Below are 25252 nucleotides of genomic sequence, written 5' to 3' on the forward strand. Positions count from 1 at the left end.
GTTTACGGAGTACATTGGTCAGGCTAATCAGTCGGTAGCTTTCAAGAGACGTTGGATTCTTCCCAGGAGGAGGAGATTATTGTTTAACGTCCTGTCGACAACGAGGTCATTTGAGACTGAGCACAAGCTCAGATGAGGGAAGGATGGGGAAGGAAATCGGCCATACCCTTTTAAAGGAACCATCCCGGCATTTGCCTGAAACTATTTAGGGAAATCACAGAAAACCTAAATCAAGATGGCCAGACATGGGATTGAACAGTCGTCTTCCCGAATGCGAGTCCAGTGTGCTAACCACTGCGCGACCCCACTCGGTGATTCTTCCCAGGCTTAAGTACGGCAATAACTACTCTTTCTCGCCTGTGAGAGGGGAAGATACCTGTGAGACATATGTGGTTGAAGGCCCTGAGTAGATATAGTAGATGTTGCCTCTGGCTAACGTCCAAGTGTTGGATCATCTGGTAAAATCCTGGCCTGAGGCCAAGTCATGTGAAGAGGTAAGAGCCTGCAAGAATTCCCATTCATTATAGGCTTCTGATTGTTGGGGGCTGAAGCAGAAGGGGGTTTCTTCATCTCATATTTTCTGCCAAAGGAAGGTAGCGGGATAGGAAGAGGGCGTCAATGCTGATGCAGTTTGTGCTGTGAGGTGTTCTGCAACGAACAAGTGATCAGTACACAGAGCACCCGGTAGGATAACACCCCTGACAATTGATTTTCACTGGTCGTCCAGAAGCCTACAGGCCTTGGACCAAACCTGAGATGAAGAAGCGTATGTCCCAATATTCCTTTTCACTCTGCTTAGTAAGGTAGCCAGCCATAGCATGGAGACACTTAAAAGCGATAAGGTTGGTCTGTGAAGGGTGTTGTTTAAATCGTTGCAGCGCACATCAGCAGTACTGGATAGCGACTGCTACGTCCTTGGCCCGCCACATTACCGGTCGACGCCGCTAGCGACGTGTGGATACAGGCGTAGCAGTGCCAGCAGCAGTAAGAATAGTGTCAGAGATGTCTTGCGTAACTGCATCAATGCAATATGAGAGAGAGAGAGAGAGAGAGAGAGAGAGAGAGAGAGAGAGAGAGAGAGAGAGAGAGAGAGAGAAGCAGTTGAAGTGCACAGCGGATGTATATAAAGGCTAATTGGCTCTCTGTAATTGCCCAGCTTGATGGCCTGTCTGCCTGGCGGTGGCAGGGGAACGATAAAATCACTCAGAATTGGTCACTGTCACAAAGATCATCATGCAGTGACCAATGTAATTAATCCACACTTGCAGGGGAAGGGGTTGGGTTGGGATGATTTTGTTTGGTGAGGAGACCAAACTGCGAGGTCATCAAACTCATCTGATAAGGGAAGGATGGGGAAGGAAGCCGGCCGTGCCCTTTTAAAGGAACCATCCCGGCATTTGCCTGAAGCGAATTAGGGAAATAACGGAAAACATAAATCAGGATGGCTGGACGTGGGATTGAACCAGCATCCTCTCGAATGCGAGTCCAGTGTGCTAACCACTGCGCCACCTCGCTCGGTGAGGAGATACAAATCAACGTCTGTAATAAGGTGGTTAATTACAAGACCCCTGTCTGTCGTAGTGGCACTCCCCCACAGGGGGTGGTGTGCTTTGAAAGTCCCTGTATTAAGGGAGGCAGTTCAACATATAGAAGTGGCCTGCCAGGAGGGGGGTAGACATTGTAAATAGTGAATGCCGGGGTCGTTCACATCTGTACCACTACTACTTCCAGGTTGCTATGAAGGGGGATCCAGTCACTCACGCCTCCAGATGCTGTCTCAGGACGGGAACATTCCGACGAAATGCCCGATAACCACGAAATATTGGATAGTGGTATTCACGGAAAAGCGTTTTTGGAAGTGCAAGACAGAATGCAGAGTAAGAGGAAACAATCTGTTGTATTCCCGATGACTGACGGTAATATCCATTACAATTCCACTGGATTATCGTGCGGCAAGAGTCCAGGCTAGAAATAAAGAATCCTAGGGGAGGTCATGTCCCTGCATCACTAGTCATTACCAACGAGGATAGGGTGACATCCATAAAAACTGTGTCTGATTCGGAGTGAGGGGAAAAAGCCCCCAGGGATACAAGGGAAGCCTCATCCTTGGACTTGCGCTTCTTCTTCTTCTTCTTCTTCTTCTTCTTCTTCAGAGGGAGGTAGGAGGTGATATCAGTAAGGGAACGGCTGGCAGCAATGTCCAGATTGGACAAAGAGCAAGCAGATTTTGGGCCTTTGGTGTGTGGGTCCCTCATCTGAACTGAGGTTGGAGGCTTCCTATTTTGAGAACGCTGGAAAAGAGTGTTCTGACAGGGAGCCTCGTCTCTAGAGGGAACCAGAGAAGAGGATTTATTCTTTGGTTGAGGAGGAGGAGGAGGAGGAGGAGGAGGAGGAGGAGGGGGAAGAAGAGGAGGAAGAGTTCCTAGAGGGCAAGGGGTGGGAGCTGCTGGAGAGTGAGAGGGAAGGCAAGGGGGGGGGGGGGCAGGATGGGGGTTAGGAGGAGGGGAGAAGAGAGGAAGATATAACTGAGGCAAAGGTAAATCAGAGATTCACAGGATGAAGTCTGTCAATCTTCTTCTGGACCTCAAAGTAGCTGAGACAGTCCAGGATCTTTATTTCCTGGATTTTTTCCCTTTGTATGCACTGGACACCAAAGCAGTTTACACAGTAGGCGGTGGGGTGCAAGGGCTCCCCACAGTCACACAGGCATCACATCGCGAGAACATGTGGCCGAAGTAGAGGCAACAGGAGAATTGTTGGTTGGTTGGTTACAGGGTCTGATGGGGGCTAAACATCGAGGTCATCAGTCCCCTGTTCCAAACGGGCATACTTGTAAATGGTCTATACAGTAAAAGCGTAACCTCTGCACCCAGAGAGAGGGAACACTAAAGGGTACAGAGCTAAAATGAACACTGCAATAACACAAAATAGAGGACACTTAAAAGGAGCAGAGCAAATAGTTGACTAGCGTAAAACAGACTACAGTGGTTGATGGATCAGGTAAAAGGTCAACCACTCAACTACAAACGAAGAACCTCCAGCTGGAAAGTGTTGATAGAGGTACCAACACAACTTGTTACCATACACTATTTTGGTATCCACGCCACAGTTAAAAGTCGATGGAGTGGGTGTAGCCTGAGAAATCATGCGAGAGCGTCCACACTAAAGTGAGTAATAAAACCCAGCTGCACTGATAACACGTAAAACTGAGTGAGCTATAGAGGCATCGTCACCTAGAATTAAAGTAAGTGCAGCTGGTAAATTAAAGGACTGCCGCAAGGGGGCTAAAAGGGGGCAGTCCATCAGAAGATGGACCACTGTCAGCCCTGCATCACAGAGACACTTCGGTGGGTTCTCACAGCGAAGGAGATAGCTGTGGGTCAACAGCGTACGTCCAATTCGGAGACGGCAGAGAACAACTGAGTCCCTACGCGTGCTCCTCAAGGATGATTTCCATACGGCCGTGGACGACATTACCATGTGGAGCTTATTTGGCGTGTTCAAGACAGACCACTCAGAGCTTCAACATCGCGGAGCTGGCGATGTAGGGCTTACTGGAGGTCTCTTTCCACGAGACCAAGCTCCAGGGGGTGGCGAAGTGGAGGCCTGCTTGGCCAACCGATCGACACGTACGTTTCCTGGAATGCCGATGTGGCCTGGGGTCCACACAAACGTCGCTGAACGACCACACTCGGCGAGAGCAAAAACAGCATCTTGAATACCGCGCACCAAAGGGTGCAGAGAAAAACACTGGTCTAGTGCTTGCAATCCACTCAGGGAGTCACTTCATGAGACAAATGACTCCCCAGAGCAGGAGGAAAGGTGAGCGAGTGCACGATAATAAAGAGCAACCAGTTCCGCATTGAAAACACTGCTCCCACAAGGCAGGGAATGCTGCTCAATGTAGTCGCCGTGGATGAAAGCAAACCCAGTGCGTCCATCGACCACAGAAACATCGGTGTAGACTACATCTGCATCGCGTAAAGAGGCAAGAAGAGCCAGGAATTGTTGACGAAGACTGGCAGGTGGAACGGAGGACTTGGAGTCGCGGGACAAATCCAAGCAAAGCCGCAAGCGAGGGAGGGACCAAGGAGGGGTAAAAGAAGAGGGCCGGAAGGATGGAGGAAGGGGAAAGGACTCGAGTGACCAGAGAAGGGAATGAACGCGTACCGCGATCGGGGGACCCGACCTAGGCCACCGTCGTGGGGAAGGGAGTGCAGAAAATGGAAAAAGGAGCCTGCGGTTTGGGTGGTCGGGCGAGGCATGGACGCGGACAATGTATGACGCAAGCAACTGTTGTCGGTGGAATCGTAGGGTAGGGATTCCAGCTTCCACAAGAAGGCTAGTCACTAGACTAGTGCGAAAGACACCTGCCGCCAGTCTGACGCCACAATGGAGAATCGGGTCGAGGATCTGCAACGTTGAAGGTGCTGCTGAGTCGTACACCACGCTCCCGTAGTCGAGACGGGACTGGACTAAGGCCTTATAGATCTGTAGGAGGGTTGTTCGTGCAGCCTCCCACACGGTGTGGCTGAGGCAGCGAAGGATGTTGAGGTGCCGCCAGCACCGTTGTTTAAGCTCGCGAAGATGAGGTGGCCAAGTGAGCTGAGCGTCAAACAGCATGCCAAGAAAGCGATGAGTCTCCTCAATACGAAGGAGTTCATTGCCAAGGTGGAGCTCCGGATGGAGGTGGACTGTTCGACTGCAATGTTGGTTGGTGGAATTAATGGTTTGACGTCGCATCTCTATACCATTACCTTGACGTTATTCAGTAGGGTATCCCCCTCAAAGGATAGGACGAAAGCGCCAGTGTCTACATTAATGTCCCCATGGCTTCTCTGGGCATGCTGGATCAAATAAACACAACATTGTTTCAAATTGGCCCTATGTTAATTATAGGACTGAAGGAGAAGGTCCCTATGAAAAATTACACCATGTGACATGTTGAGATACTTGTAAGGGGGATACTCACTGGCATGCCTCTTAAGCATTTGGGGGCATGAAGTGAGGCCAACAGGCTGGCAGAGGTTGTCTTTATACTCTAATCACGGGCTCTCCTCGTGGGTGCCACCCAGCCACAGCAACAGCTGCCTGCAATGACGGTCGTTACTGGAAGTTCTGATGCCCCAAAAAGGTAAGCAGCCAGTCCACGGCTTTCAAGAGGCATTCACAGTGCAAGTATCAGCAGTGCAATCAGATAGTCAGTCAGATGGTACATAACAGCTCCACAACACGGACTGGTTACCAAGAGGTGACCTAGCAAGGAGGTGACAGGGCGAGAGAAGACAGGGTTAAAGGTAGAGGGAGGGGGGGGGAGGGGGAGGAGAAGAGAGGGACCCACACCAAGGATGTTGGGGGGGGGGGGGGGGGGGAGTTCTTCCCCATCTGCCTCACACTGCAGATTTCAAACATAGAGATGGAGTTCAAAACCCTAAGAAAGACCAGAAAGGAAAAGAAGACAAACCAAAACCTCAAGATTAAACGAAGTCAGAAGGATAGCCCACCTGACATAAATGAGAACTCCAAGAGAGGCAAAGGAAGGGCGAAAGGAAAGGAATAATAACTGGGAGGGAGATGGAAGGGGAAAGTAATTCAGCCCAGAAAAGAAGAAAGGCTGCAATAGCTCAGGGGCCTGTGCACGCCACACATGAACCCACGAAAGAGCTGTGGACACCCTGGGGGGATTACACACAGTAGAACAAATATATGTTTTGAAATAACAGTGTTATCAGACCAATCAGAGCATACACAGGCAATGTTTAATGCCCATGGCATTGTAAACTGCACCATTGCAACTACCTGAACAAATTCTCCCACATCTTAAGAGTTCACCAAGATTATCTGAATAAATAATCCACGAAAAGCAACGTTGATTTTCAAAAGACTATATTAGAGCAGAATGAGTACGCATTCCCAAGCTCTAGCTCACTGTGGCTGCTCAGACCTCTGGATAGTCGCTCTTTACCTGCCTCACCTGGCCACTATACCAAAACTTTCCAACCGCATACTGTTCAGCCAAGCCTCCGTTCGTTCGCTAAGTTATATATAAGACTTACTGCTCGTAATGTCCCACTTGGACTCAGGGCTCTGCCCATCAAGCCAGTGGTGTACAACTCTCGATGGGTGCTGACTGAAGGGAGGGCCGTTGGTGAGAGTATATGGCATCAAAAAGCTTCCCTCAGAAAATTAGGAAGTGGTTTTGTATTCATTAAACAGTGTATCCTACCCAATGCTGAATACTAGTGATTTAACTTTTACTGTGATATACAATATGAGCCTGCACATGGTTCAGTTTTCACCAGGGCTTAACACTGCAGATGTATGAAGAATTACACTTTAATTTGGTAAAGTTATGGGCCACTTTATATGTCGTGTATGTAGAGGCCTGTCAGACAACAAAGGTGAAAGTGGAGCATTCATCTTGACTTTTCAGGAGGATTTGCTCCCTGAGAAAGTAAAAATCATGGCCCACCGCTGTGATGCAAAGCACAATTTCGCACTCCTGATGTGGTGCTTTAAAAGCCAACACTTCAGGTGTATGCCTTCCCAATGTATAAACAACCCAATTTGTTCAGACTTTGGTCAGCTGTTTCATGTAAACTCATCATGTGAAGAACCACTATTCGTCAACTGCAGAGACAATGACTTTGCCCAGTACTGAAAATGTACTACCCTAACTATAGAACATAACATCTATCAATTAAGGAAACAGATCGTTCTCTCTTACGGTTCCTGCATCACAATCTTCGCAGACTGTGATTGCCTACACCGAGCTGGAGAAGAAATATCCTCCTCTGGCACCTACCGGTAACAGAACTCTCTCCCTACAGACCAGTGACCCTACATTAGCTAGTGACGGTCGACTAGTTGGTTGGATATTACTGTCACCAGCTACTAACTAGAACAGCTAGTGTACTCCTGTTTTTGCGACCTGTGTTGTTCTGCCAGAACTCCTTTCACTGATTACCACTGTGCAACCCTTTGAGGCTATCGTGCATTCTGTTACAACCATACTTACAACAAGAGAGTAGCTTAAAGGGTCTGCACGATGGGCCACACAGATGATGTGAGTTAGTAGATTTCCCTCCAGCAATCACAGCTTGAAACATTTATTTACCCCATAGCAGGAGTCCTTATACAGCTTCTCAGTGTCTCATGGCTTCGATACAATGGTCGGTGTATCTGGAGTAGGTGGTTAATGGACGAGTGATGCTGCATTACAGCATGTGATAACTTGGAAATTTGAGTCGGTCAGAAACCGTGTTTGGGTGACCGAAGCAGTTAAGGCAACTGCTCATGAGACATAGTAAATCCTGGTCCGAATCCCAGTCCATCACAAATTCACAACTTCCGGCATTACATTATCACAATATCCTGTGGGAGTGGAAGTCACGAATTCACACCCATCGTTTCCATTAATTTCATATAAACCCAGATAGGACTTAGTCAGCGCAAATGAAAAATCTGTATTGTGAACTTTTTTTACGCCTTATGCTCCAATAAAGTATAAAATGTAATAACCTATATATAAAAGTGAAATACTCTGAGGTGACGAAATTCATTGGATAACAGTATGCACATATACAAATGGCGATAGTATCGCGTACACAAGGTATAAAAGGGCAGTGAATGAGGTGTCTTTTGTACTTAGATGAGTCATGTGAAAACGTGTCCAACGTGATTACGGCCGAGGACGGGAATAAGAGACTTTGAACGCGGAATGGTAGTTCGAGGTGAACGCATGAGACATTCCATTTCGGAAATCGTTACTGAATTCAATATTGTGATATCTACAGCGTCAAGAGTGTACCGCGAATACCAAATTTCAGCCATTACCTCTCACCACGGATAACGCAGTGAGCGACGGCCTTCAATTAACGACTGAAAGCAGCGGCATTTCAGAAGAGTTTGTCAGTGTTAAGAGGAAGGCAACACTGCGTGAAATAAACACTGACATTGCCAGCCGGTGTGGTCGAGCGGGTCTAGGCGCTTCAGTCTGGAACCGCGTGACCGCTACGGTCGCAGGTTCGAATCCTGCCTCGGGCATGGATGTGTGTGATGTCCTTAGGTTAGTTAGGTTTAAGTAGTTCTAAGTTCTAGGGGACTGATGACCTCAGATGTTAAGTCCCATAGTGCTCAGAGCCATTTGAACCATTTTGAACAAACACTGACATCAATATAATACTTACGACGAACGTATCAATTAGGACAGTGCAGCGAAATCTGGCGTTAACGGGCTATGGCAGCAGACGATTGACGCTCGTGCCTTTGCTAACAACATGACATAGCCAGCAGTGATTCTCCTGGGCTCGTGACCATATCAGGTGGGTCTCTCACGAGTGGAAAACCGTGGCCTGGTCAGATGAGTCCGATTTCAGTTAGTAAGAGCTGATGGTAAGGTTCGAGCAGGGTGCAGACCCCACGAAGCCATGGACCCAAGTTGCCAACGAGGCACTGTGCAAACTGGTGGTGGCTCCATAATGGTGTGCGCTGCCTTTATATGGAATGTGTCCTTCGGCCCAAGTGAATCTATCACTGACTGGAAATAGTTACGTTCGGCTACTTTGAGAGCATCTGCAGCGATTTATGGACTTCATGTTCCGAAAAAACCATGGAATTTTTATGGATGACAATGCACCATGTCACTGGGTCACAAGATCGGATGCACGTGGATTATGCCATCCCCTTGTTAGGGGTATATGGTGGTTGTTGATAGATGCCTTCTTTAATTTCCCACATGTTGCTCGGTCGTCCTATATCACGTCACGTGCTATAATTCAGCCCTTGGCTGTTATTTTTCACTGTCGAAGGTGCGCCACACACCCTGGTCTTAGACAAGAGTCACCCGTTTGTATCTGAGGTTTCTGAAGCGTTCTTCCACAAAATGGAATTCAGCACCTGACCACTGTGCCGTCACTGACACTATCAAACGAACAGGTCGAGAAGTTGGTCGTAACATCCAAACAGCAACTACAGAAAATAGCATTGACATTACCTAGAAAGTTTCTTAGCGTCTTACTGAGCAACTCCACTGGCGCATTCTGGCTGAGGTGCTGCACAACCGTAAACCAAGGGTTTTCTTCGGCCTATTGTGCTCAGTGGAAAGTGCTCCTGGCAAATGGACCATGTCACAGTATCAGCAAGGTTCCACTGCCTAGACATGCATGTTTGGGCGGGTACCTGGATGTACTCAAATCATTAAGGTGGGAAATAGGTGGAGACAACATAACTGCAGCAGGTCAGCAAAGCCTGCAAAAGGCCAAATAAAGCAGCTATGCCTGCATTAAACTAAGCAGTCAGGGCGCCACAAATCAGGCTCACAGGAGCCCTTAGCAAAGGGGGAGGGGGAGGGGGGGGAGGACCAACCAACCCTCTGTCCCAGCAACTGAATGGAACCCACAGATGTTCCTGCCACCTGTGCGATGATCACTGTATAATTTGATCTGTCGTACAGAGAAGCCGACCAACCAGGAGACTTGTTTGCCAGGGGGAGTCAGGAGGAGGTCTGATGGAGGTGGAGTAACTCCCTCCCTATACACTGCATCTAGCAGAAAGTGTCCCCCTGTCCTTGTCTGTCTCTGACTTCCGGTCTCTGGTGGAGCGTCAGCCTGTAACTGGATTCCTTTTTGCTCAGCTTACGCTCACTTGCATTCGTGGTGTAAATTCTTTGGGCTGTCTCGCCCTTGCAGTCTGTGTGTGCCGTTGACCGTGCATTCGGGTCACTGCCCGCCAGTTCGGTTGACAATGTTTATCGCAGAAGCCGTGTGATGTGGTACTTCGTGCTCATCCTAAGTGTTTTCATGGATGCTATCATCTCACCACGGGAGATATAACACTTCCTTCGCTATTTAATGTACATAACTCTAAATGGCTCCCAAAAACTATTTTAAAGAAACAAAATCCAGTATTTGTATTTTAAATATTTGCTACTGCTCACGCATGTCTTAATTTACCAACATTCTTGCTAGCTCTGCAAAATATAATACCCACTGATGAAGATTTGGTATTAATCACTCAGTTATTTTTTTCTGTTCACCGATTTCTTTCTTTCAGTTACAGTGACATTACGTCCATCTGTGTAGTTGTACAAATTCCTTATAATAAACCTTGTTTGGTATATTTCAGTACATTTTTATTTTTCATAGTGTTTTTACCTTCTTATTAGCAGGAAATATACAACTCGACCAAACAACTGTGTAGTCGACCTGGTCTGCAGTGTTTACAATAATGGCATACGATCATTTACCTGTTTCTGGGTAACTGGCACGAGAATCGGGTCTGTGATTTTCACTTGTTCGTCGAAGGATTCCACTGTCTTGAAAGACTGGACTAGCTGTAGTTCTCAGTATTGAGTTCCTCTGTCCCTGTGATGAATCAGCGTATTCTCTTATTGGGGTGACTTCTCTCCGCACTGTGCCTTGGGGCTCGCCACTATTAGCATTCACTATCTTCTCGTGGTTGTGTTGAGGATGCGGATTGCCTCCAGCACCATGTGGAAATCTTGGAAAATCTCCTGAAGCATATGGGTGGATGGATGGACTGAAGTTCTCTTCTGTAGCAGACTGTCTCACAGGAACATTTGACATAGGATTATGCCACTGCGATGGTCCATATGCACGAACACTACCATCATTCACTCGGTATACTGCACCTGCAACAAATTAATTTATCTTAAGTTCTCATACAACACCAATTTCAACACAGTAAAAAAGAATGGTTATTCTCTATGATCACTTCAAATACTCTGTGTGTGTGTGTGTGTGTGTGTGTGTGTGTGTGTGTGTGTGTGTGTGTGTGTGTGTGTTTTCTTAGCGTAAGTTTAACTAGTGTAAGTCTAGGTAGTACCTATGACCTCACCAGTGTCATCTCTTGCGAATTCAAACACATTTGAAAATTTTTTACTGTCTTCCATGAAATCAATGTCCTGCTAAACCAAAGATTAATCAAAAAATTATGTACCTAAGTGAAATCACAAAATCCTTTGACGATAGATTGCGATTAAACAGGGCTCATTCATTGAGAAATGATTAACCACATTTGTTAAACAGGATAAAATAATGTGGTTTTACGGTTTTCAAAAATTGAAAGATAAGTTATGAAAACGCACCCACAGTCATCTTGTAAATCGTGGTCTGGAGAGATATGTGCCTTATAAGTGGGTGAAGGATGAAAAGGACTTACAATGGTTTAATAACGACATTCGGCAGATGCTGAGGAAGCAGAGGCTGTTGCACTCTAGGTTCGAAAGGGAACGCATAACTGACGACAAGCGAAAGTTATCTGAGATTCGTGCGTCTGTGAAAAGCTCTATGCTCGAAGCTGTACAACACCTACCACCGTCACACCTTAGCGAAACATCTGGCAGAGAACCTGAGACAATTCCGGTTGCACGTAAAATCGCTAAGCAGGTCTAAGGCTTCCCTTTGGCCCCTTGATGGCCAGTCTGGTGTAGCAGAAGTTTTAAATTTCACGTTAAAAGAGTCATTCAGACAGGAGCATCGTATAAGCACACCCCCATTTGACCATCGGACAGACTCCCTTATGGACGACATAGAAATAAGCGTACCTAGCGTAGAGTAGAGTAGCAACTGAAAGATTTGGAAAGAAATAAATCACCAAGTCCGGATGGAACCCCAGTTCGATTTTACAAAGAGTACTCTACGGCATTGTCACCTTAACTAGCCCGCATTTGTCGTGAATCTCTCGTCCAGCACCAAGTCCCAACAGACTGGAATAGAGCGCAGGCAACTCCAGTACATAAGAAAGGTAAAAGAACGAACCGGAAAATGAAAGACCAATATCCCTAACTTCTGTCGGCTGCAGAATCCTTTAACACGTTCTCAGTTCGAATATATTAAAATTTCTTGAGGCTAAGAAGCGTATGTTCACGAATCAACATGGTTTTAGAAAGCATCTCTCTAGTGAAACTCAGCTTGCCCTTTTCTCACATGATGTACTAACAATTATGCACGAAGGGCAACAGGCAGATTCCGATTTTCTAGATTGAGAGCATTTGACACGGTGCCCCATTGCAGGCTGTTAATGAAGGTATTAACGCTTGCAACAAACACCACTGACATTACAATTTGCCCTACTTTTGGTTTGTTAATGTAAATAGGCACTGTTCCATTTAAATAAGTGTATGTTTGCACAAAAACTACACTTGCTAAGTATTATTAGAATCTGTTTATTGGCTACAAATGGTTCAAATGGCTCTGAGCACTATGGGACTTGACATCTGAGGTCATCAGTCCCCTAGAACTACTGAAACCTAACTAACCTAAGGACATCACACACATCCATGCCCCAGGCAGGATTCGAACCTGCGACCGTAGCAGTCGCACTGTTCCGGCCTGAAGCGCCTGGAACAGCTCTACCACTAATGCCGGCTTCCATCCGGACCTGGTGATTTTTTTTCTCAGATCTTTTAGTTGCTCCTCTACGCCAGGTATGCGTATTTCTTAGTCGTCCATACGCGAATCTGTCCCATGGTCAAATGACGATATCTTTTATGGTTCTACTGCAAGAACGATTTCCAGAAAGTGAAACGCTAAACTTCGGCTTTCATTTTGATGTGGACTGAATGGAAGCCTTACACTAGCTTAACGATTTTACATCTGACCAGAATTTTCTCAGGTTCTCTGCCCGATCTTATGCTAGGGTATTACGGTGGTAGTAGTTGTATGCTTCACGAATAGATCTTTTCACAGACACACGAATCTCTACTAGCCTTCCCTTGTCGTCGTTTGTGCGTCCCCTTTTGAATCTAGAGTGCAACATCCTCTGCTTCCGTAGTATCTTACGAATTTCGTTATTGAACCATGGTGGGTCTTTTCCATTCTTCATCCACTTACTGGGCAAGTAACTCTGCAGACCACGACTTACAATTTGCTTAAACTTTGCCCATAATTCCTCTACATCCATCTTACTGGCACTAAGTGATGCCAATTCATATTTTAAATAAGATGTTAATTAGGGCTTATCTGCTCTATCTAGCAGAAACAGTCTCCTAGCCTCCCGGTAAAATAATTACACAAGGGTAATAAGAAAAGAAAGGATACGTACAGTACAATAACAGGAGAAAGGAAGAACGAGAAAAACGACAGAAGGATAACCAACACTGCTACGGACAAAGCAGGAAAAGAAAACCACAGAGAGAAGCAAGACACCGGTAGAAGGGATAAAAACAAGAGAGCAGATGACCGTGGCTGGTCGACCATGAGAATAAAAAGGAAAAGCCAGCCACTCTGCAACACATTAAAACATCCACCCTAAAAGCATTAGAGTGGAGAACACGAAAAGACGTAGGACATGCGCTAAAACTTATATAGAATGATAATACCCACCGTCACGTATAAAAAGTAAAATTAAATTAGCCTATGAGGCGTTGTCAACTAAAATTAATGGCAACGAGTCCGGTAACTGAACAGCTCGTAGCAGGACAGCCAAAGAAGAACAGCTCACCAAGATACGGGCCACTGTCAGCCGGGCGCCGCACCGACACCGAGGTGGATCATCACGGCGCAGCAGGTAGCCGTGTGTCACCCAAGCGTGGCAAATGCGGAGCCGGCAGAGAATCACAGAGTACCTGCAAGAGGCCCGCATGGAGGACTGCCACACATTCGTAGTCTCCTTAATGACACGTAGTGTTTTGTGAGTGCTGAGGTTACGCCATTTCGTCTCCCAAAGCCGCAAAACCTTGCGGCGTCTGTACTGAACGCAGGTCAGTTGCAGAGAAACCGACCTCCATAAACGGTTTCCGCGTAGCCTGTTTGGCTTGTCTGTCGGCAAGTTCATTGCCTGTGATTCCTACGTGACCAGAGTCCAGACAAACACCACTGAACGACCGGACTGTTCCACGGCACAGATGGACTCCTGAATGGTCGCTACCAAAGGATGACGAGGGTCGCACTGGGTGATAGCTTGTAGGCTGCTCAAGGAGTCTGTACACAGAAGAAACGACTCCCCAGGGCTTGAACGGCACAAGATATAGCCACCAGCTCGGCAGTGAAAACACTGCAGCCATCGGACAAGGAATGTTGTTCAATACTTCCACCATGGACATACGCGAAGCCAACGTGACCATCAGCCATCGAGCGATCGGTGTGAACCACTTCGTGGCCTCGGTACATGTCGAGAATCAAGATGAAGTGGCAGCGGAGAGCAGCGGGGTTAACTGAGTCCTTAGGGCCATGTGAAAGGTCCAGGCGAATCCATGGCCTAGGTGTACACGAAGGAGGTGTACGTGAACGGAACTCAAGTATAGGTAGTAAAGGCAACGACTCCAGTTCAGAAAGAAGGGATCGGACAAGAAGTGCTATTGGAAGCCCTGACCTGGGCCGCCTATGCAGGAGATGAACCGCCGTGGGTGGGAAAAGGAGACGGGGATTCGGATGTGCAGGATAACTACGAACGTGTTCAATGTAACAGACGAGCAGTTGTGCACGCCTAACCTGCAATGGAGGGATTCCGGCTTCCGCAAAGACGCTTGTCACCGGACTCGTCCTGAAAGCTCCCGTCGCTAGGCGAACGCCCCAGTGGTGCATTGGGTCGAGTAGACGCAACGCTGAGGGCGCTGCCGAACCATAAACCAGACTCCCGTGGTCAAGGCAGGATTGAACAAGGGCTCCGTAGAGCTGCAGCAGCGTAGAGCGATCTGCCCCTCAATTGGTGTTGCTCAGGCAGCGGAGGGCATTGAGGTGCTGCCAGCCTTTCCGCTTAAGCTGACGAAGGTGAGGCGTCGAAATCCAGTCCTAACAATATATGTCTCCACTACAATGAGTGGATCGTCATGAAGTAAAGTTCTGGTTCCGGATGAACGGTACGACGCCGACAGAAAGATTCTGCTGCCACCAACATACATTGCGTGTAAGGACCACGAATGTAAGGTTCGAGAAATTAGGGTCCATTGGGAGGCATACAGACATTCGACGTTGTTTTGCTCTATTTGCGAGTGGAACAGCGGGAACTGGCAAGTACAGGGTATCCTCTGCCACGCACCTTAAGGTGGCTTGCAGAGTATCTATGTAGATCTAGGTTTTCTTGTAATTCCGTCATATAATTTTTCAGATGCTTAAATTTCAAACCCACTGTAAGAAAAAGCAATAAGCTGCCATTTTGAAGTTAAAAACTTTTTTATTCATATAAAAGTAGTTAACTTTAGCTTGAGCACTCACAATATTGTAGCTGTAACTATTTGCATCCAGGTTGTTGCATGCTCTTCAGATATCTGGAAGTCATGCTGGCACAATAAAGTTTGTATTGAGTTTCGTTTTGTATACACATTCTATTTTGTACAGCTTGCGGCAGAAACTATAACCTGTTTTAAACTGCTCATCATTTTTTAACATGCCTAACTGAAGAGTTGGTGTTGGTACCAGGGCGTAGTGCTGTTCAAAGCATTACCATTCAGCACGAGTCATGGGCGAAACCAACCTATTGCCTTCACAGTTCAAACGTAATTCGAGTATGATGGTAGTACCATATGAACGCTGCGTTTATTTCGGAAATATGTTGACGTTTGTCGTAAACGTCTAGTCCCATTCCAGAAGTCGAAGAAAAGATGGGTTCAGCTGTTCAGAATAACAGCATCTACAGTGAATTAGTTATAACCAGGTACACCTACGGTTTGCCTCTTTGACGACAATGGAACAGTAACAGCTGTTTTCAGCCAAGTCCAGCGCGATCAGTTTGTTGGCATTCACAAGTCCTTAATGTCTCGATCAGACCTCTGCGACGGATGTTGCAGCTGCATATCAATTTCTGTCCCTGCAAGATCCAAGTGGTGCAACAATTCCTGCCCAGAGATCGGCAAGCACGTCACATGTTCCGTTCACAGCTACTGGAGATGACCAAAACTTAACCGGATTTTCTCAACAACTGCATGATGACTGACGTGTTCCACTTCCACTTATCGGGCAATGTGAGCAGACAAAACTGGGCGCTGACCAATCCTCATCAAACGCACCGAAGGACCAGTAGAGTGTCAAACTTACTGTGTGGTGTGGCGTGTCTGCACAGGGTCCATACATTTTAAGAGTGACTCAAATTGCACTGCCACAGTAGCATCATCAGATCGATATTTTATTATGTAATACAGGAAAAGCGTTGTGAGGATAGCCATATGCAGTCGTCGTAACAGGATGGCGCAACCGCTCACTGAGGCAGAATGTCAAGGTCAGTCTTACGTAGAATGATTCCTCAGAGTCATGTTCCCCACTTTGTTGACAACTGGAAACCTGTTCGCCCGATTTATCAATTTGTGACTTTCCTGTGAAGTTTTCTGAACTCCATCGTGTATGCCAACAGGTATCTAGAACTTGAAAAACAATATTCACACCGAAATCGAGGCCGTAACATGGAACATTCTTCGCAAGGTGGTTGTGAGTGCTCGTGACGCAGATTGCATCACTAACAGTGATGCACCCCTCAAGCACATTAGTTGGTGATTGACGGTTAAGAGACTAAACCGCAAGGTCATCGGTCTCTAGATCTAGGGGTAGTTGATCTGGAGCTATACCTGATAATGAAAGTACGTAGGAGCGTTAAAGTCAAGTGAAGGGAGAACTGATGCCACGGCTGAAAAATAATTTAAGGAGATATGTATGGGTCGGGTCGGTACGTATGACAGAGAAGACGAGGGGTCTCTCAGGTCTCATTCATAGCGAGAGAAACCCAACCACAGAACTGACCACCCTCAACCCGATGAAGGGCAAAGAAAGTTAAAAAGCAAGGAATACATTCCAGTTCGCAGATTCCGAACAGTAAAAATGAGCATACAAAAAAATTAAGGAAATATGTTGGACTGCCAATAAAAAGCGAGATGACAAATACACCGATGTGACAAAAGTCGTGTGGTACTTCTTAATAATGTTCGACTGGATTTATTTCGGGTGATCTGAATGGACAAAACATTCGTTCGAACTATCCAGAGAGTTCTCCAAATCAATCGTGAACATTTGTGGCCTAGTGACATGGCACACTTTCATCCACGAAAATTTCGTTGTTGTTTGGGAACATGACGACCATAAATGGCTGAAAATAGTCTCCAACTAGCCGAACATCCACATTGTAAACCTACCATCAACTCTTACCAACTGAAATCGGGACTCGTCTGACGAAGACACGGTTTTTCAGTGACGTATGCTCCAACCGATATGGCCACGACCCCAGGAAAGGCGCTGCAGACTATGTTGCGCTGTTAGCAAAGGCACTTGAATGGGTCGTCTGCTACCATAGCTCATTAACGCCGAACTTCGCCACAGTGTCGAAGCAGATACGCCCGTCGTACGTCTCACACTGATATCTACGGCTAATTCACGCAGTGTTGCTTGTCTGTTAGTACTCACATCATTAAGCAAACGCTACTGCGTTAAGTGAAGGCCGTCGGCCACTGCGTTGCCCTTGTTGAGATGTAATGCCTGAAATTTGATGTGTTCAGCACACTCTTGACACTGTGGACCACGAACACTGAATTCCCTAATGATTTCCGAAAAAGAATGTATTTCTTTTTCGAACTACCACACTGTGTTCAGTGTCTTAATTCCCACTGTGCGGCCATAATCACGTCGGAAACATCGATCACCTGACAAGTGACAGCTCCGCCAATGTATTGCCCTGTTATACTTTGTGTACGTGATACTACCACCATCTGCATATGTGCATATCGCTATCCCGTACTTTTATCACATTATTTCAAGTAAGGCTGTGGATGAGCATGCTCTGCATGCGAAGGGAGCCGTCTCAGCCACAGCCGCCCCACCCATGATCTATCGAAGCGTTAAAGAGAAACTTATAGCATCCAAAAGCAATTAAAAAAAAGAGCGATGAAAGAGTGAACTGACGGAAGACGCATCAACGTCGAACCCATCCTGAAGGTAGCTTAAAACCTTAAATGTCAGAATAAAATTCTGCTTCATGGAGGAAACAATCAGTTCAACCTCCGTGAATTTTCCACCAATATTCAAGACGGAGAATCCTGCAGGCCACGCTTAGCATGAAGAACCAGGAGGAGGCAACATTCAATCACGATAGGAGCTTCTGTCTGTCCTCCTCAACAACCACAATTCGGGGGTGGCTCATTATACAGAATAAAACTATTGGTTAGCGTGGTATAACAGACGTGGAACCGATATAGAACGGTGGATTCCTTTTGTAGGGAACAGAAGAGAGAGCACTACGCAGCGATACTCTCCGTGGTAGTGCGGAGTTCATTACAGGGGAATATAGCCCTCCTGATGTCGTTCCATCTTCGAGTGAGCTGAGGCCTTATTTGCATCTGCAAAGCAGCGAACTGGGGGTCGGCGTGCAGGAATCGCTGCTCTGGCCAAATGATCGTACAATTCATTGCCCCATATGATGTGGGACGCAGAGAAAAACAACCGGGCAGGCAGTATGACTAAATACTGTTCGGAAGTCATGAAGAGCGGAGACTACAGCATTACAAGACGAATACCCGTCAGTTAGTCTGCAGACCACTCAAGACTGCCCATTGAGTCACTACAAGTCAGAAATCAGTCAAGGTGGCTCCGTTTAACAAAATGGAGGGCACTATTAACGGTCATCAGCTCTGCCGTAAAAACACTATTTGCTCCTGACAACGAATGGTGTTCCTGACTGACAGGAGACGTAAAAGCATGTTCCATTTTACCCACTCTGCTTTGGCAGCACTGTCTTCAATGGTATCTCCATTGCTATTGCGCAGACCAGGCACTGATTGTTTCTTGCCGCTAACATACTTCACATACAACCAGAATCTCTCTGGATTTTATGCCAGGTTTCGAGACAAAGTTTCGTTGTGGAAAAATGGTTCAAACATCTCGCATTGAAGTCCGCGTTATATTTCGAGCTTCTGTAGAAGATCGCCAGTCTTGGGGATTCTGCGTCTGTTTAAATTTGACATATTTGTTTCGTTGTTTCTGTAACAGTGTTCTGACTCGTTTTGTGTACCAAGGAGGATCAGCTCCGTCGTTTGTTAATTTATTTGGTATAAATCTCTCAAATGCTGTTGATACTATTTCTTTGAATTCAAGTCACAAATGGTCTATCTTATATTATTAATTTGGACGGATTGGAGATTGTCATTCAGGAAGGCGTCAAGTGAATTTTTATCTGCTTTTTTGAATAAGTATATTTTCGTTTAATTTTTGAGGATTTGGGGGTTACAATATTCAATCTCATTACGACAACCCTGTGGTCACTAATCCCTGTATCCGTTTTGATGGTCGTTATTAACTGAGGATTATTTGTTACTAAGAGATCAAGTGTGTTTTCACAATCGTTTACTATTCGCGTGAGCTCATTAACTAACTTCTCGAAATAATTTTCAGAGAAAACGTTTAGCACAATTTCGAATATTTTATGCGTACCTCAGGAATTAAACATGTATTTTCGCCAATATATCGAGGTTAAATTAAAGTCACCACCAGCAATAATCGTAGGAGTCGGGGGTCTCTCTGAAATCAAACTCAAGTTTACTTTGAACGTTTTAGCATCTGTATCATCTGAATTGGGAGGTCGCTAAATGATCCAATTATTATTTTATTCAAGTTGCCAACAATGACCTCTGCCCATACTAATTCACAGGAACTTTCTACTTCAGATTCGCGACAAAATGAACGACTTATAACGACAACGAACATGCCACCGCCAACCATGTTTAGCATATCCTTTCGGAACACCGTTACGTACTTCGCAAAAATTTCGGCTCAGCTTACCTCCGGATTTAGCCAGCTTTCAGTACCTGTAATGATTGGAGCATCTGTGCTCTCTATTAGCGCTTGGAGCTCTGGTACTTTCCCAACACAGCTACAATTTATTACTGTTATACCGATGGTTCCTGTATCTACGTTCTTCCTGTGTTCGGCCTGCTCCCTTTGTGACTGAAGCTCTTCTTGAGTTTTCCAGAGACCCTCTATCCTAAAAAACCGACAAGTCCACGCCACACAGCGGTTGCTACCCGTGTAGCCGCCTCCTGCGTATAGTGGGCACCTGACCTATTCACCGGAACCCGAAACCCAACCACTCAAGTCGAGGAATCTGCAGCCTACAAGGTCGCAGAACCGTCTGAGCCTCTGATTCAGACCCTCCACTCGGTTCTGTACTAGAAGTCCGCAATCGGTCCTGTCGACTATGCTGCAAATGGCCAGCTCTGCTTTCGTCTTGCAAGCAAGACTGGCAGTCTTAACCACTTCTGTTAGCCTCTCAAATCCATAGAGAATCTCTTCTGATCCAAAGTAACACACATCAGTGGTACCGACGTGAGCAACCACGTGCAGTTGGCAGCACCCTGTGCTCTTCATGGCATCCGGGAGGACCCGTTCCATATCTGGAATGACTCCACCCAGTGTGCATATTGAGTGCACATTTGTTTTCTTTCCCTTCTTGGTTGCCGTGTATCTAAGGGGGCTCCACAACGCGCCTAACGTTGGAGCTCCCTATTATCAATAATCTCACCCTCTGTGATTGTCCGTATCTTGAAGGCTGAGATGTTTCCTCCGAAACGAGAGGCCACAGCATGTGGCTCAGCGACAGTGTCTGCCACAGACAGCACGTGGAACCTGTATGTCAGGCAAACCGGGGAGGCCTTACGTGCGGCCGCCTGGGAAGTCTTTCGCCACCTGCTACGGCCCGGGGTGACCTCTCACTCGACCACAAGTGAGGGGTCAACCTCAGTGCGAGCAGTAACTGGGCCGGCCACCGGTGAGGACCGATCGGAGGTCTCGGACGTGCTGGAATTCCGTTGGATCCCCACGGTCGGCCCACAACAGTGGCGCCTATCCACTGCAACCTCAAGCTGTGTAACCGAAGCCATCACAGCCTGAAGCTGAGAGCGAAGTGTCACCATCTCTGCTCACATCCACACACAACAATCGCAGTCCCTGTCTAAACTAATGGCCGTGGACAGAGTATCGGCACGTGCAGCGCGACTCTACTGTAGACCCTGACGAAAACGCAAGAAATGTGTCTAATAAATTAGATTAATACGCAGAGATTCAAAAACGTTACTACCGAAACACTCAGGTGAAACTAAATAATTCACCCCTGCTTAGGACTTTTAATATGTCACAAAATCAGTTTACTTTCCGACGCAAACAAAAACGCGAGAACTGTGGCTATTAGATATTAAATTAACATGCAGAAACTCAAGAAACTAAACTAAACTAAACAGGCAGAGGGCCTAGCAGGGGAGATGAGACCACTCGTATACAAAAATAACGCAATATGTTTGATGATGAGGGAACTCTCGAATGACGATTGCATAGGAGACCAGGAGAGGAACCGAAGAGAGATCGCCACTTTGTCAAAGAGACCAGTCCAGAAGGTCAGTTGCACGTCGCAACGATGGAATGGGTCTAACAATTTCGAATCTAAAGGTGCTGCAAAGCCATAACCAAGGCAGGCATAGTCCAGTCGGGATGAGACCAGCGCCCAGTAAATACAGAGAAGAGGAGCATGATCTGCACCCCAAGATGTTTGGGCAAGAAAGCAGACAGCTTCAAGTTTCTGTATGCAGCTAGTCTTTGGTTGATGAAGATGGGGACCCAAGTCAGCTTTTTATCAAAAAGGAGGCCGTGAAAGGGGGACTGTGCAACAACATCGAAGTGCTGGGTATCTAAGTAAGGTTCTGAATCAGTATGAACCACGGTACGACGACAGAATTTCGTGATTCGTGTTTTTGTAGTAGAGAACTGGAAACTATTGGAAAGTATCTAAGTAGAGACCTTGTGTATAGCACCATGGAGCTGGCGTTCAGTCAAGGCTACTGACTGGGAGGTGTATCAAACGCAAAAGTCGTCGATATGCAGCGCTAGGGTGACCAGTGGCCTAACAGAGGTAAATAGCCCATTTATGACGACGCGAGTGACACGCAGCATAGAACCCTGTGAGGCGACATTCTCTTGGATCCATGGAAAGCTGAGTGAAGTACTAACTCTAACCCTGAACAACTGGTAGGACAGGAACTAGTGAATAGTATGGAGTCTTGACAGCCCCAGTCATGGATGATGATAAAAATGTGGTGACACCATGCAACGCTGTATGCCTTATGTGGGTCGAAAACGACCGTGATGAGGTTTGGCTTTAAATAAAGCCCGTCAGATTGCTGTTGATTATGGATGGTTGGTTATGGATTGTTCCCCCCACAGAACACACTGACAGGGGAATAAAAGGCCTGAGATTTGAAAAAAAAATCAGAATAATCTGTAGGCAACCATCCTTTCAAACAGTTTGCATACCACGTTGGTGGGACTAATGAGTCGGTAGCTGTCGAGATACGTTCGGTTTTCGAGTGGCCTAAGGTTTGGGACGATGATACCATCTATCCATTACGAAGACAGGACACTTTTGAACCAAATATGGTTCAAGATCTTGAGCAGATTAACATTTAAATGTTGTAACATTTGATTGTTAACTGAATCCGGGTCTGTGACCATGGTGAGAAAAGGTCCTGAAGCAGTTCCCACTTATTGAAGGTTTCATTATACAATTCGGCTTAGTGGGGGACGAAACATATAAGATCGCTTCAACTTGCCATTTCTGCATTATAAAGATAGCTAGGTAAGAAGAGGACACTGATGCTGTCACACAGTGGGTCGTAACGTGATCGGCAAGAAGCGACGCATCTCTACAAAGACCATCCTTAAGGACAAGACCCAGTACGAAACGCTATGGAGCTTGGCCCACACCTGGGGAAAAAAAGGCAAAATTTCCAACTGGGAGAGATAGCGTCCAAGCACTCCTTACTATGCTTAAATAGATAGCGAGCCTTAGCACATAGTCATTAAGGGTGGCCTGTGAAGGACGCTGGTTGAGATGATGTAGCGCTTTATGACGATCCTGAACAGCTGTAATTATGTCTTTGGTCTACTATGCCATTGATCAGTGATGGACGGAACCTGTAGAAAAGGGAGATAGCAGATTCAGCGGCGCAGGTGACCGCGTCGAAGATGTTTATCGCAACCTTGTCGACGCAATCTGACATAGTGGTGGCGAAGACCATAAAGGCATTCAACTTGCAGTTGACTCTCTGAAGCACTCATCGTGGAAATCTGTCCACAGGCAGTGGTAAGGAAGTGACATGAGGACTGGAAACTGGTCACTGTTAGAAAGACAGTCATGTAGTAACCTATGTAGCAAAGACGCAAGGTTGGGGAAGTGTTCGTTAGGTCGACAGCTGAAAAGGCACATGGGTGACACTGAAGTGGGTAGGAGTATATCACTGAGGAGACGCAGATCACGGTCGGTAAAATGCTCGTCGCTTAAGAAAGGCCCCTTTCAGATGAAGTGGTGCTTCCCCACAGGGTATGATAAACACTGAAACCCCCAAGAAGGATAAAATAGAGTGAAAGTTGTTGAATTAAGGTGGTCAGTTCAATGTAAGTAAATGGTATACCTAGAGGTAAATAAATGTTACAAATGATGATCGCTGTCTTACGGGAACGGGTGGAATGCCTCGAGTAAGGAGAATAATGGACAAGGGACACTATATTAGTAGTGTGTGGATATACTGATAATTTGGGTCTTACAGGCGGCGTGCTAGGGTATTCTTTGCAGTTGCGATGACCTCTGTGTCCGGATGGCGCAGCGATCAGCACATTTGCCTTGTAAGCAGAATACCCGGATTCGAGTCCCAGACCAGTACAAATTTTCAACATTCCCCATAGATTTAAATCAATGACCACTATCAGCTATTGTTATTCATTCCTTTGTATCTCGATTGATTCTAGTGGCTGTGGGATCGTAACTGTGCGAGAAAACAGACACTACACATATAGCTTCATAATCGTCAGCTTTCTTCCATGAATGGCTCAGAATCATTCTGCTACATTTTCTTGGCATTTAGATTAAATATTCGGAGTATATTTCACTTAAGGTTTGTCGTGGGGTTGATACTTTTACGTTTTTTATTCTTGAAAGGCCATTCAACACAGACGCTGTAACTAATTTCACTTTTTATGTTAGCCATAAATGGGCCATTGAATGCCAACACTATGTAACTAGTTCAGTGATAATATGATGTGCTTCAAAGAGAAGGCTGCATTACATGTTGGTTCAAACCTCGCTGGAGAGCTTTTACGTCTTATGTGACGGGGCTACAAGCATACAGATTAAAAATCAATAGGCACGCTTAAGAAAACTATTACTGAACATGAAAATATTTTTATGTTGTACAATTAAGCCCTATTTATTGCCTGCATTTTTATGCTTCTAATGAGATTATATATGATCTAGGGGTTACGGAGTCAATGTAGCAAGAAGGTTTATGGTGGAGAAGTTATCATAGGGGTTCCTTACCGATTTTGGATGTGACTGCTTGTAGCCCTGTCACGGAAGAGGTAAAAAAAATCTTTTTTCCATAGAGAGAAAATTGGATCAGAGTAAAGGTATTACAGACGTCTAGAAATACGAGCGACACACAAAACAAAATGGCTAAGCAGGAAAGACTAGAGGGAAAATTAAAAGCTGTAGAAACATGAGTAATTATGCGCAGGAAACATACTGTCTACATAAAAATAGAGAGAGATAATTGGAAAGGAGAGAAAAGAAGCAGCTGTATGAATGCCAAGAGTTCAGATGGCAACCCAGTACAAAGAAAAGAAGCTGAAAGTTGGAAGGAAGATATAGACGAACTATGTAAGAGAAACTTGTCGACAACGTTATAAAAATAGGAGAGAAAATATGTGATGATCAGACAGAAGATACAATACTGCGTGAAGAAACTGATAGAGTATTGAAAGATCCAAGTGTAAACAAGGACCCTGGAGAACACATTCCCTCAGAATTACTGAGATACTTGGAAGAGCCGACTATGACAATTCTATTACACCTTGCTTTCAAGATATATGAGACTGCCAAAATACCCTCAGACTTCGGAAGAATGTAATAGTTCCCATACTAAGGACGATAGGTGCTCACACGTGCGAATACTACCAAATGATCCGTTTAGTAAGTGATCCATGAAAAATGCTGATGCAACTTATTTACAAAGAAATTGGAAAATTTGTAGAAGATGACCACTGGGAAGATCAACTCGGATTATAGGGAAATTTAAGAAAGCGAGATGCAATATTGACTATGACACTAAGACAAACCTGCGTTTGTAGCATTTGTGGAAGTTTGTGGCAATGTTGACTGGACTAGACACACAGAAATTTTGGAGGTAGCAGGAATAAAACACATGGACCGAATTGTTATTTGCATTTCATACAGAAACCAGACTTCAGTTACAAAAGTAGAGGCATATGAAATGGAA

The 25252-nt window shown here is 45.9% G+C and overlaps 1 protein-coding gene across 2 annotated transcripts in view; it reads right to left on the minus strand.

Annotated features, from left to right (window-relative positions):
- Positions 1–25252, minus strand: part of LOC126298648 (uncharacterized) — a 432853-nt gene that overhangs the window by 132575 nt on the left and 275026 nt on the right. For both annotated transcript variants that reach the window (XM_049990060.1, XM_049990061.1), the window contains exon 3: positions 10247–10651. In XM_049990060.1, coding sequence (XP_049846017.1) covers positions 10247–10651 — 405 coding nt within the window. The remainder of the gene's footprint in view (positions 1–10246; positions 10652–25252) is intronic.

The sequence above is a fragment of the Schistocerca gregaria genome, chromosome X, assembly GCF_023897955.1.
Source record: "Schistocerca gregaria isolate iqSchGreg1 chromosome X, iqSchGreg1.2, whole genome shotgun sequence".
NCBI lineage: Eukaryota > Metazoa > Arthropoda > Insecta > Orthoptera > Acrididae > Schistocerca > Schistocerca gregaria.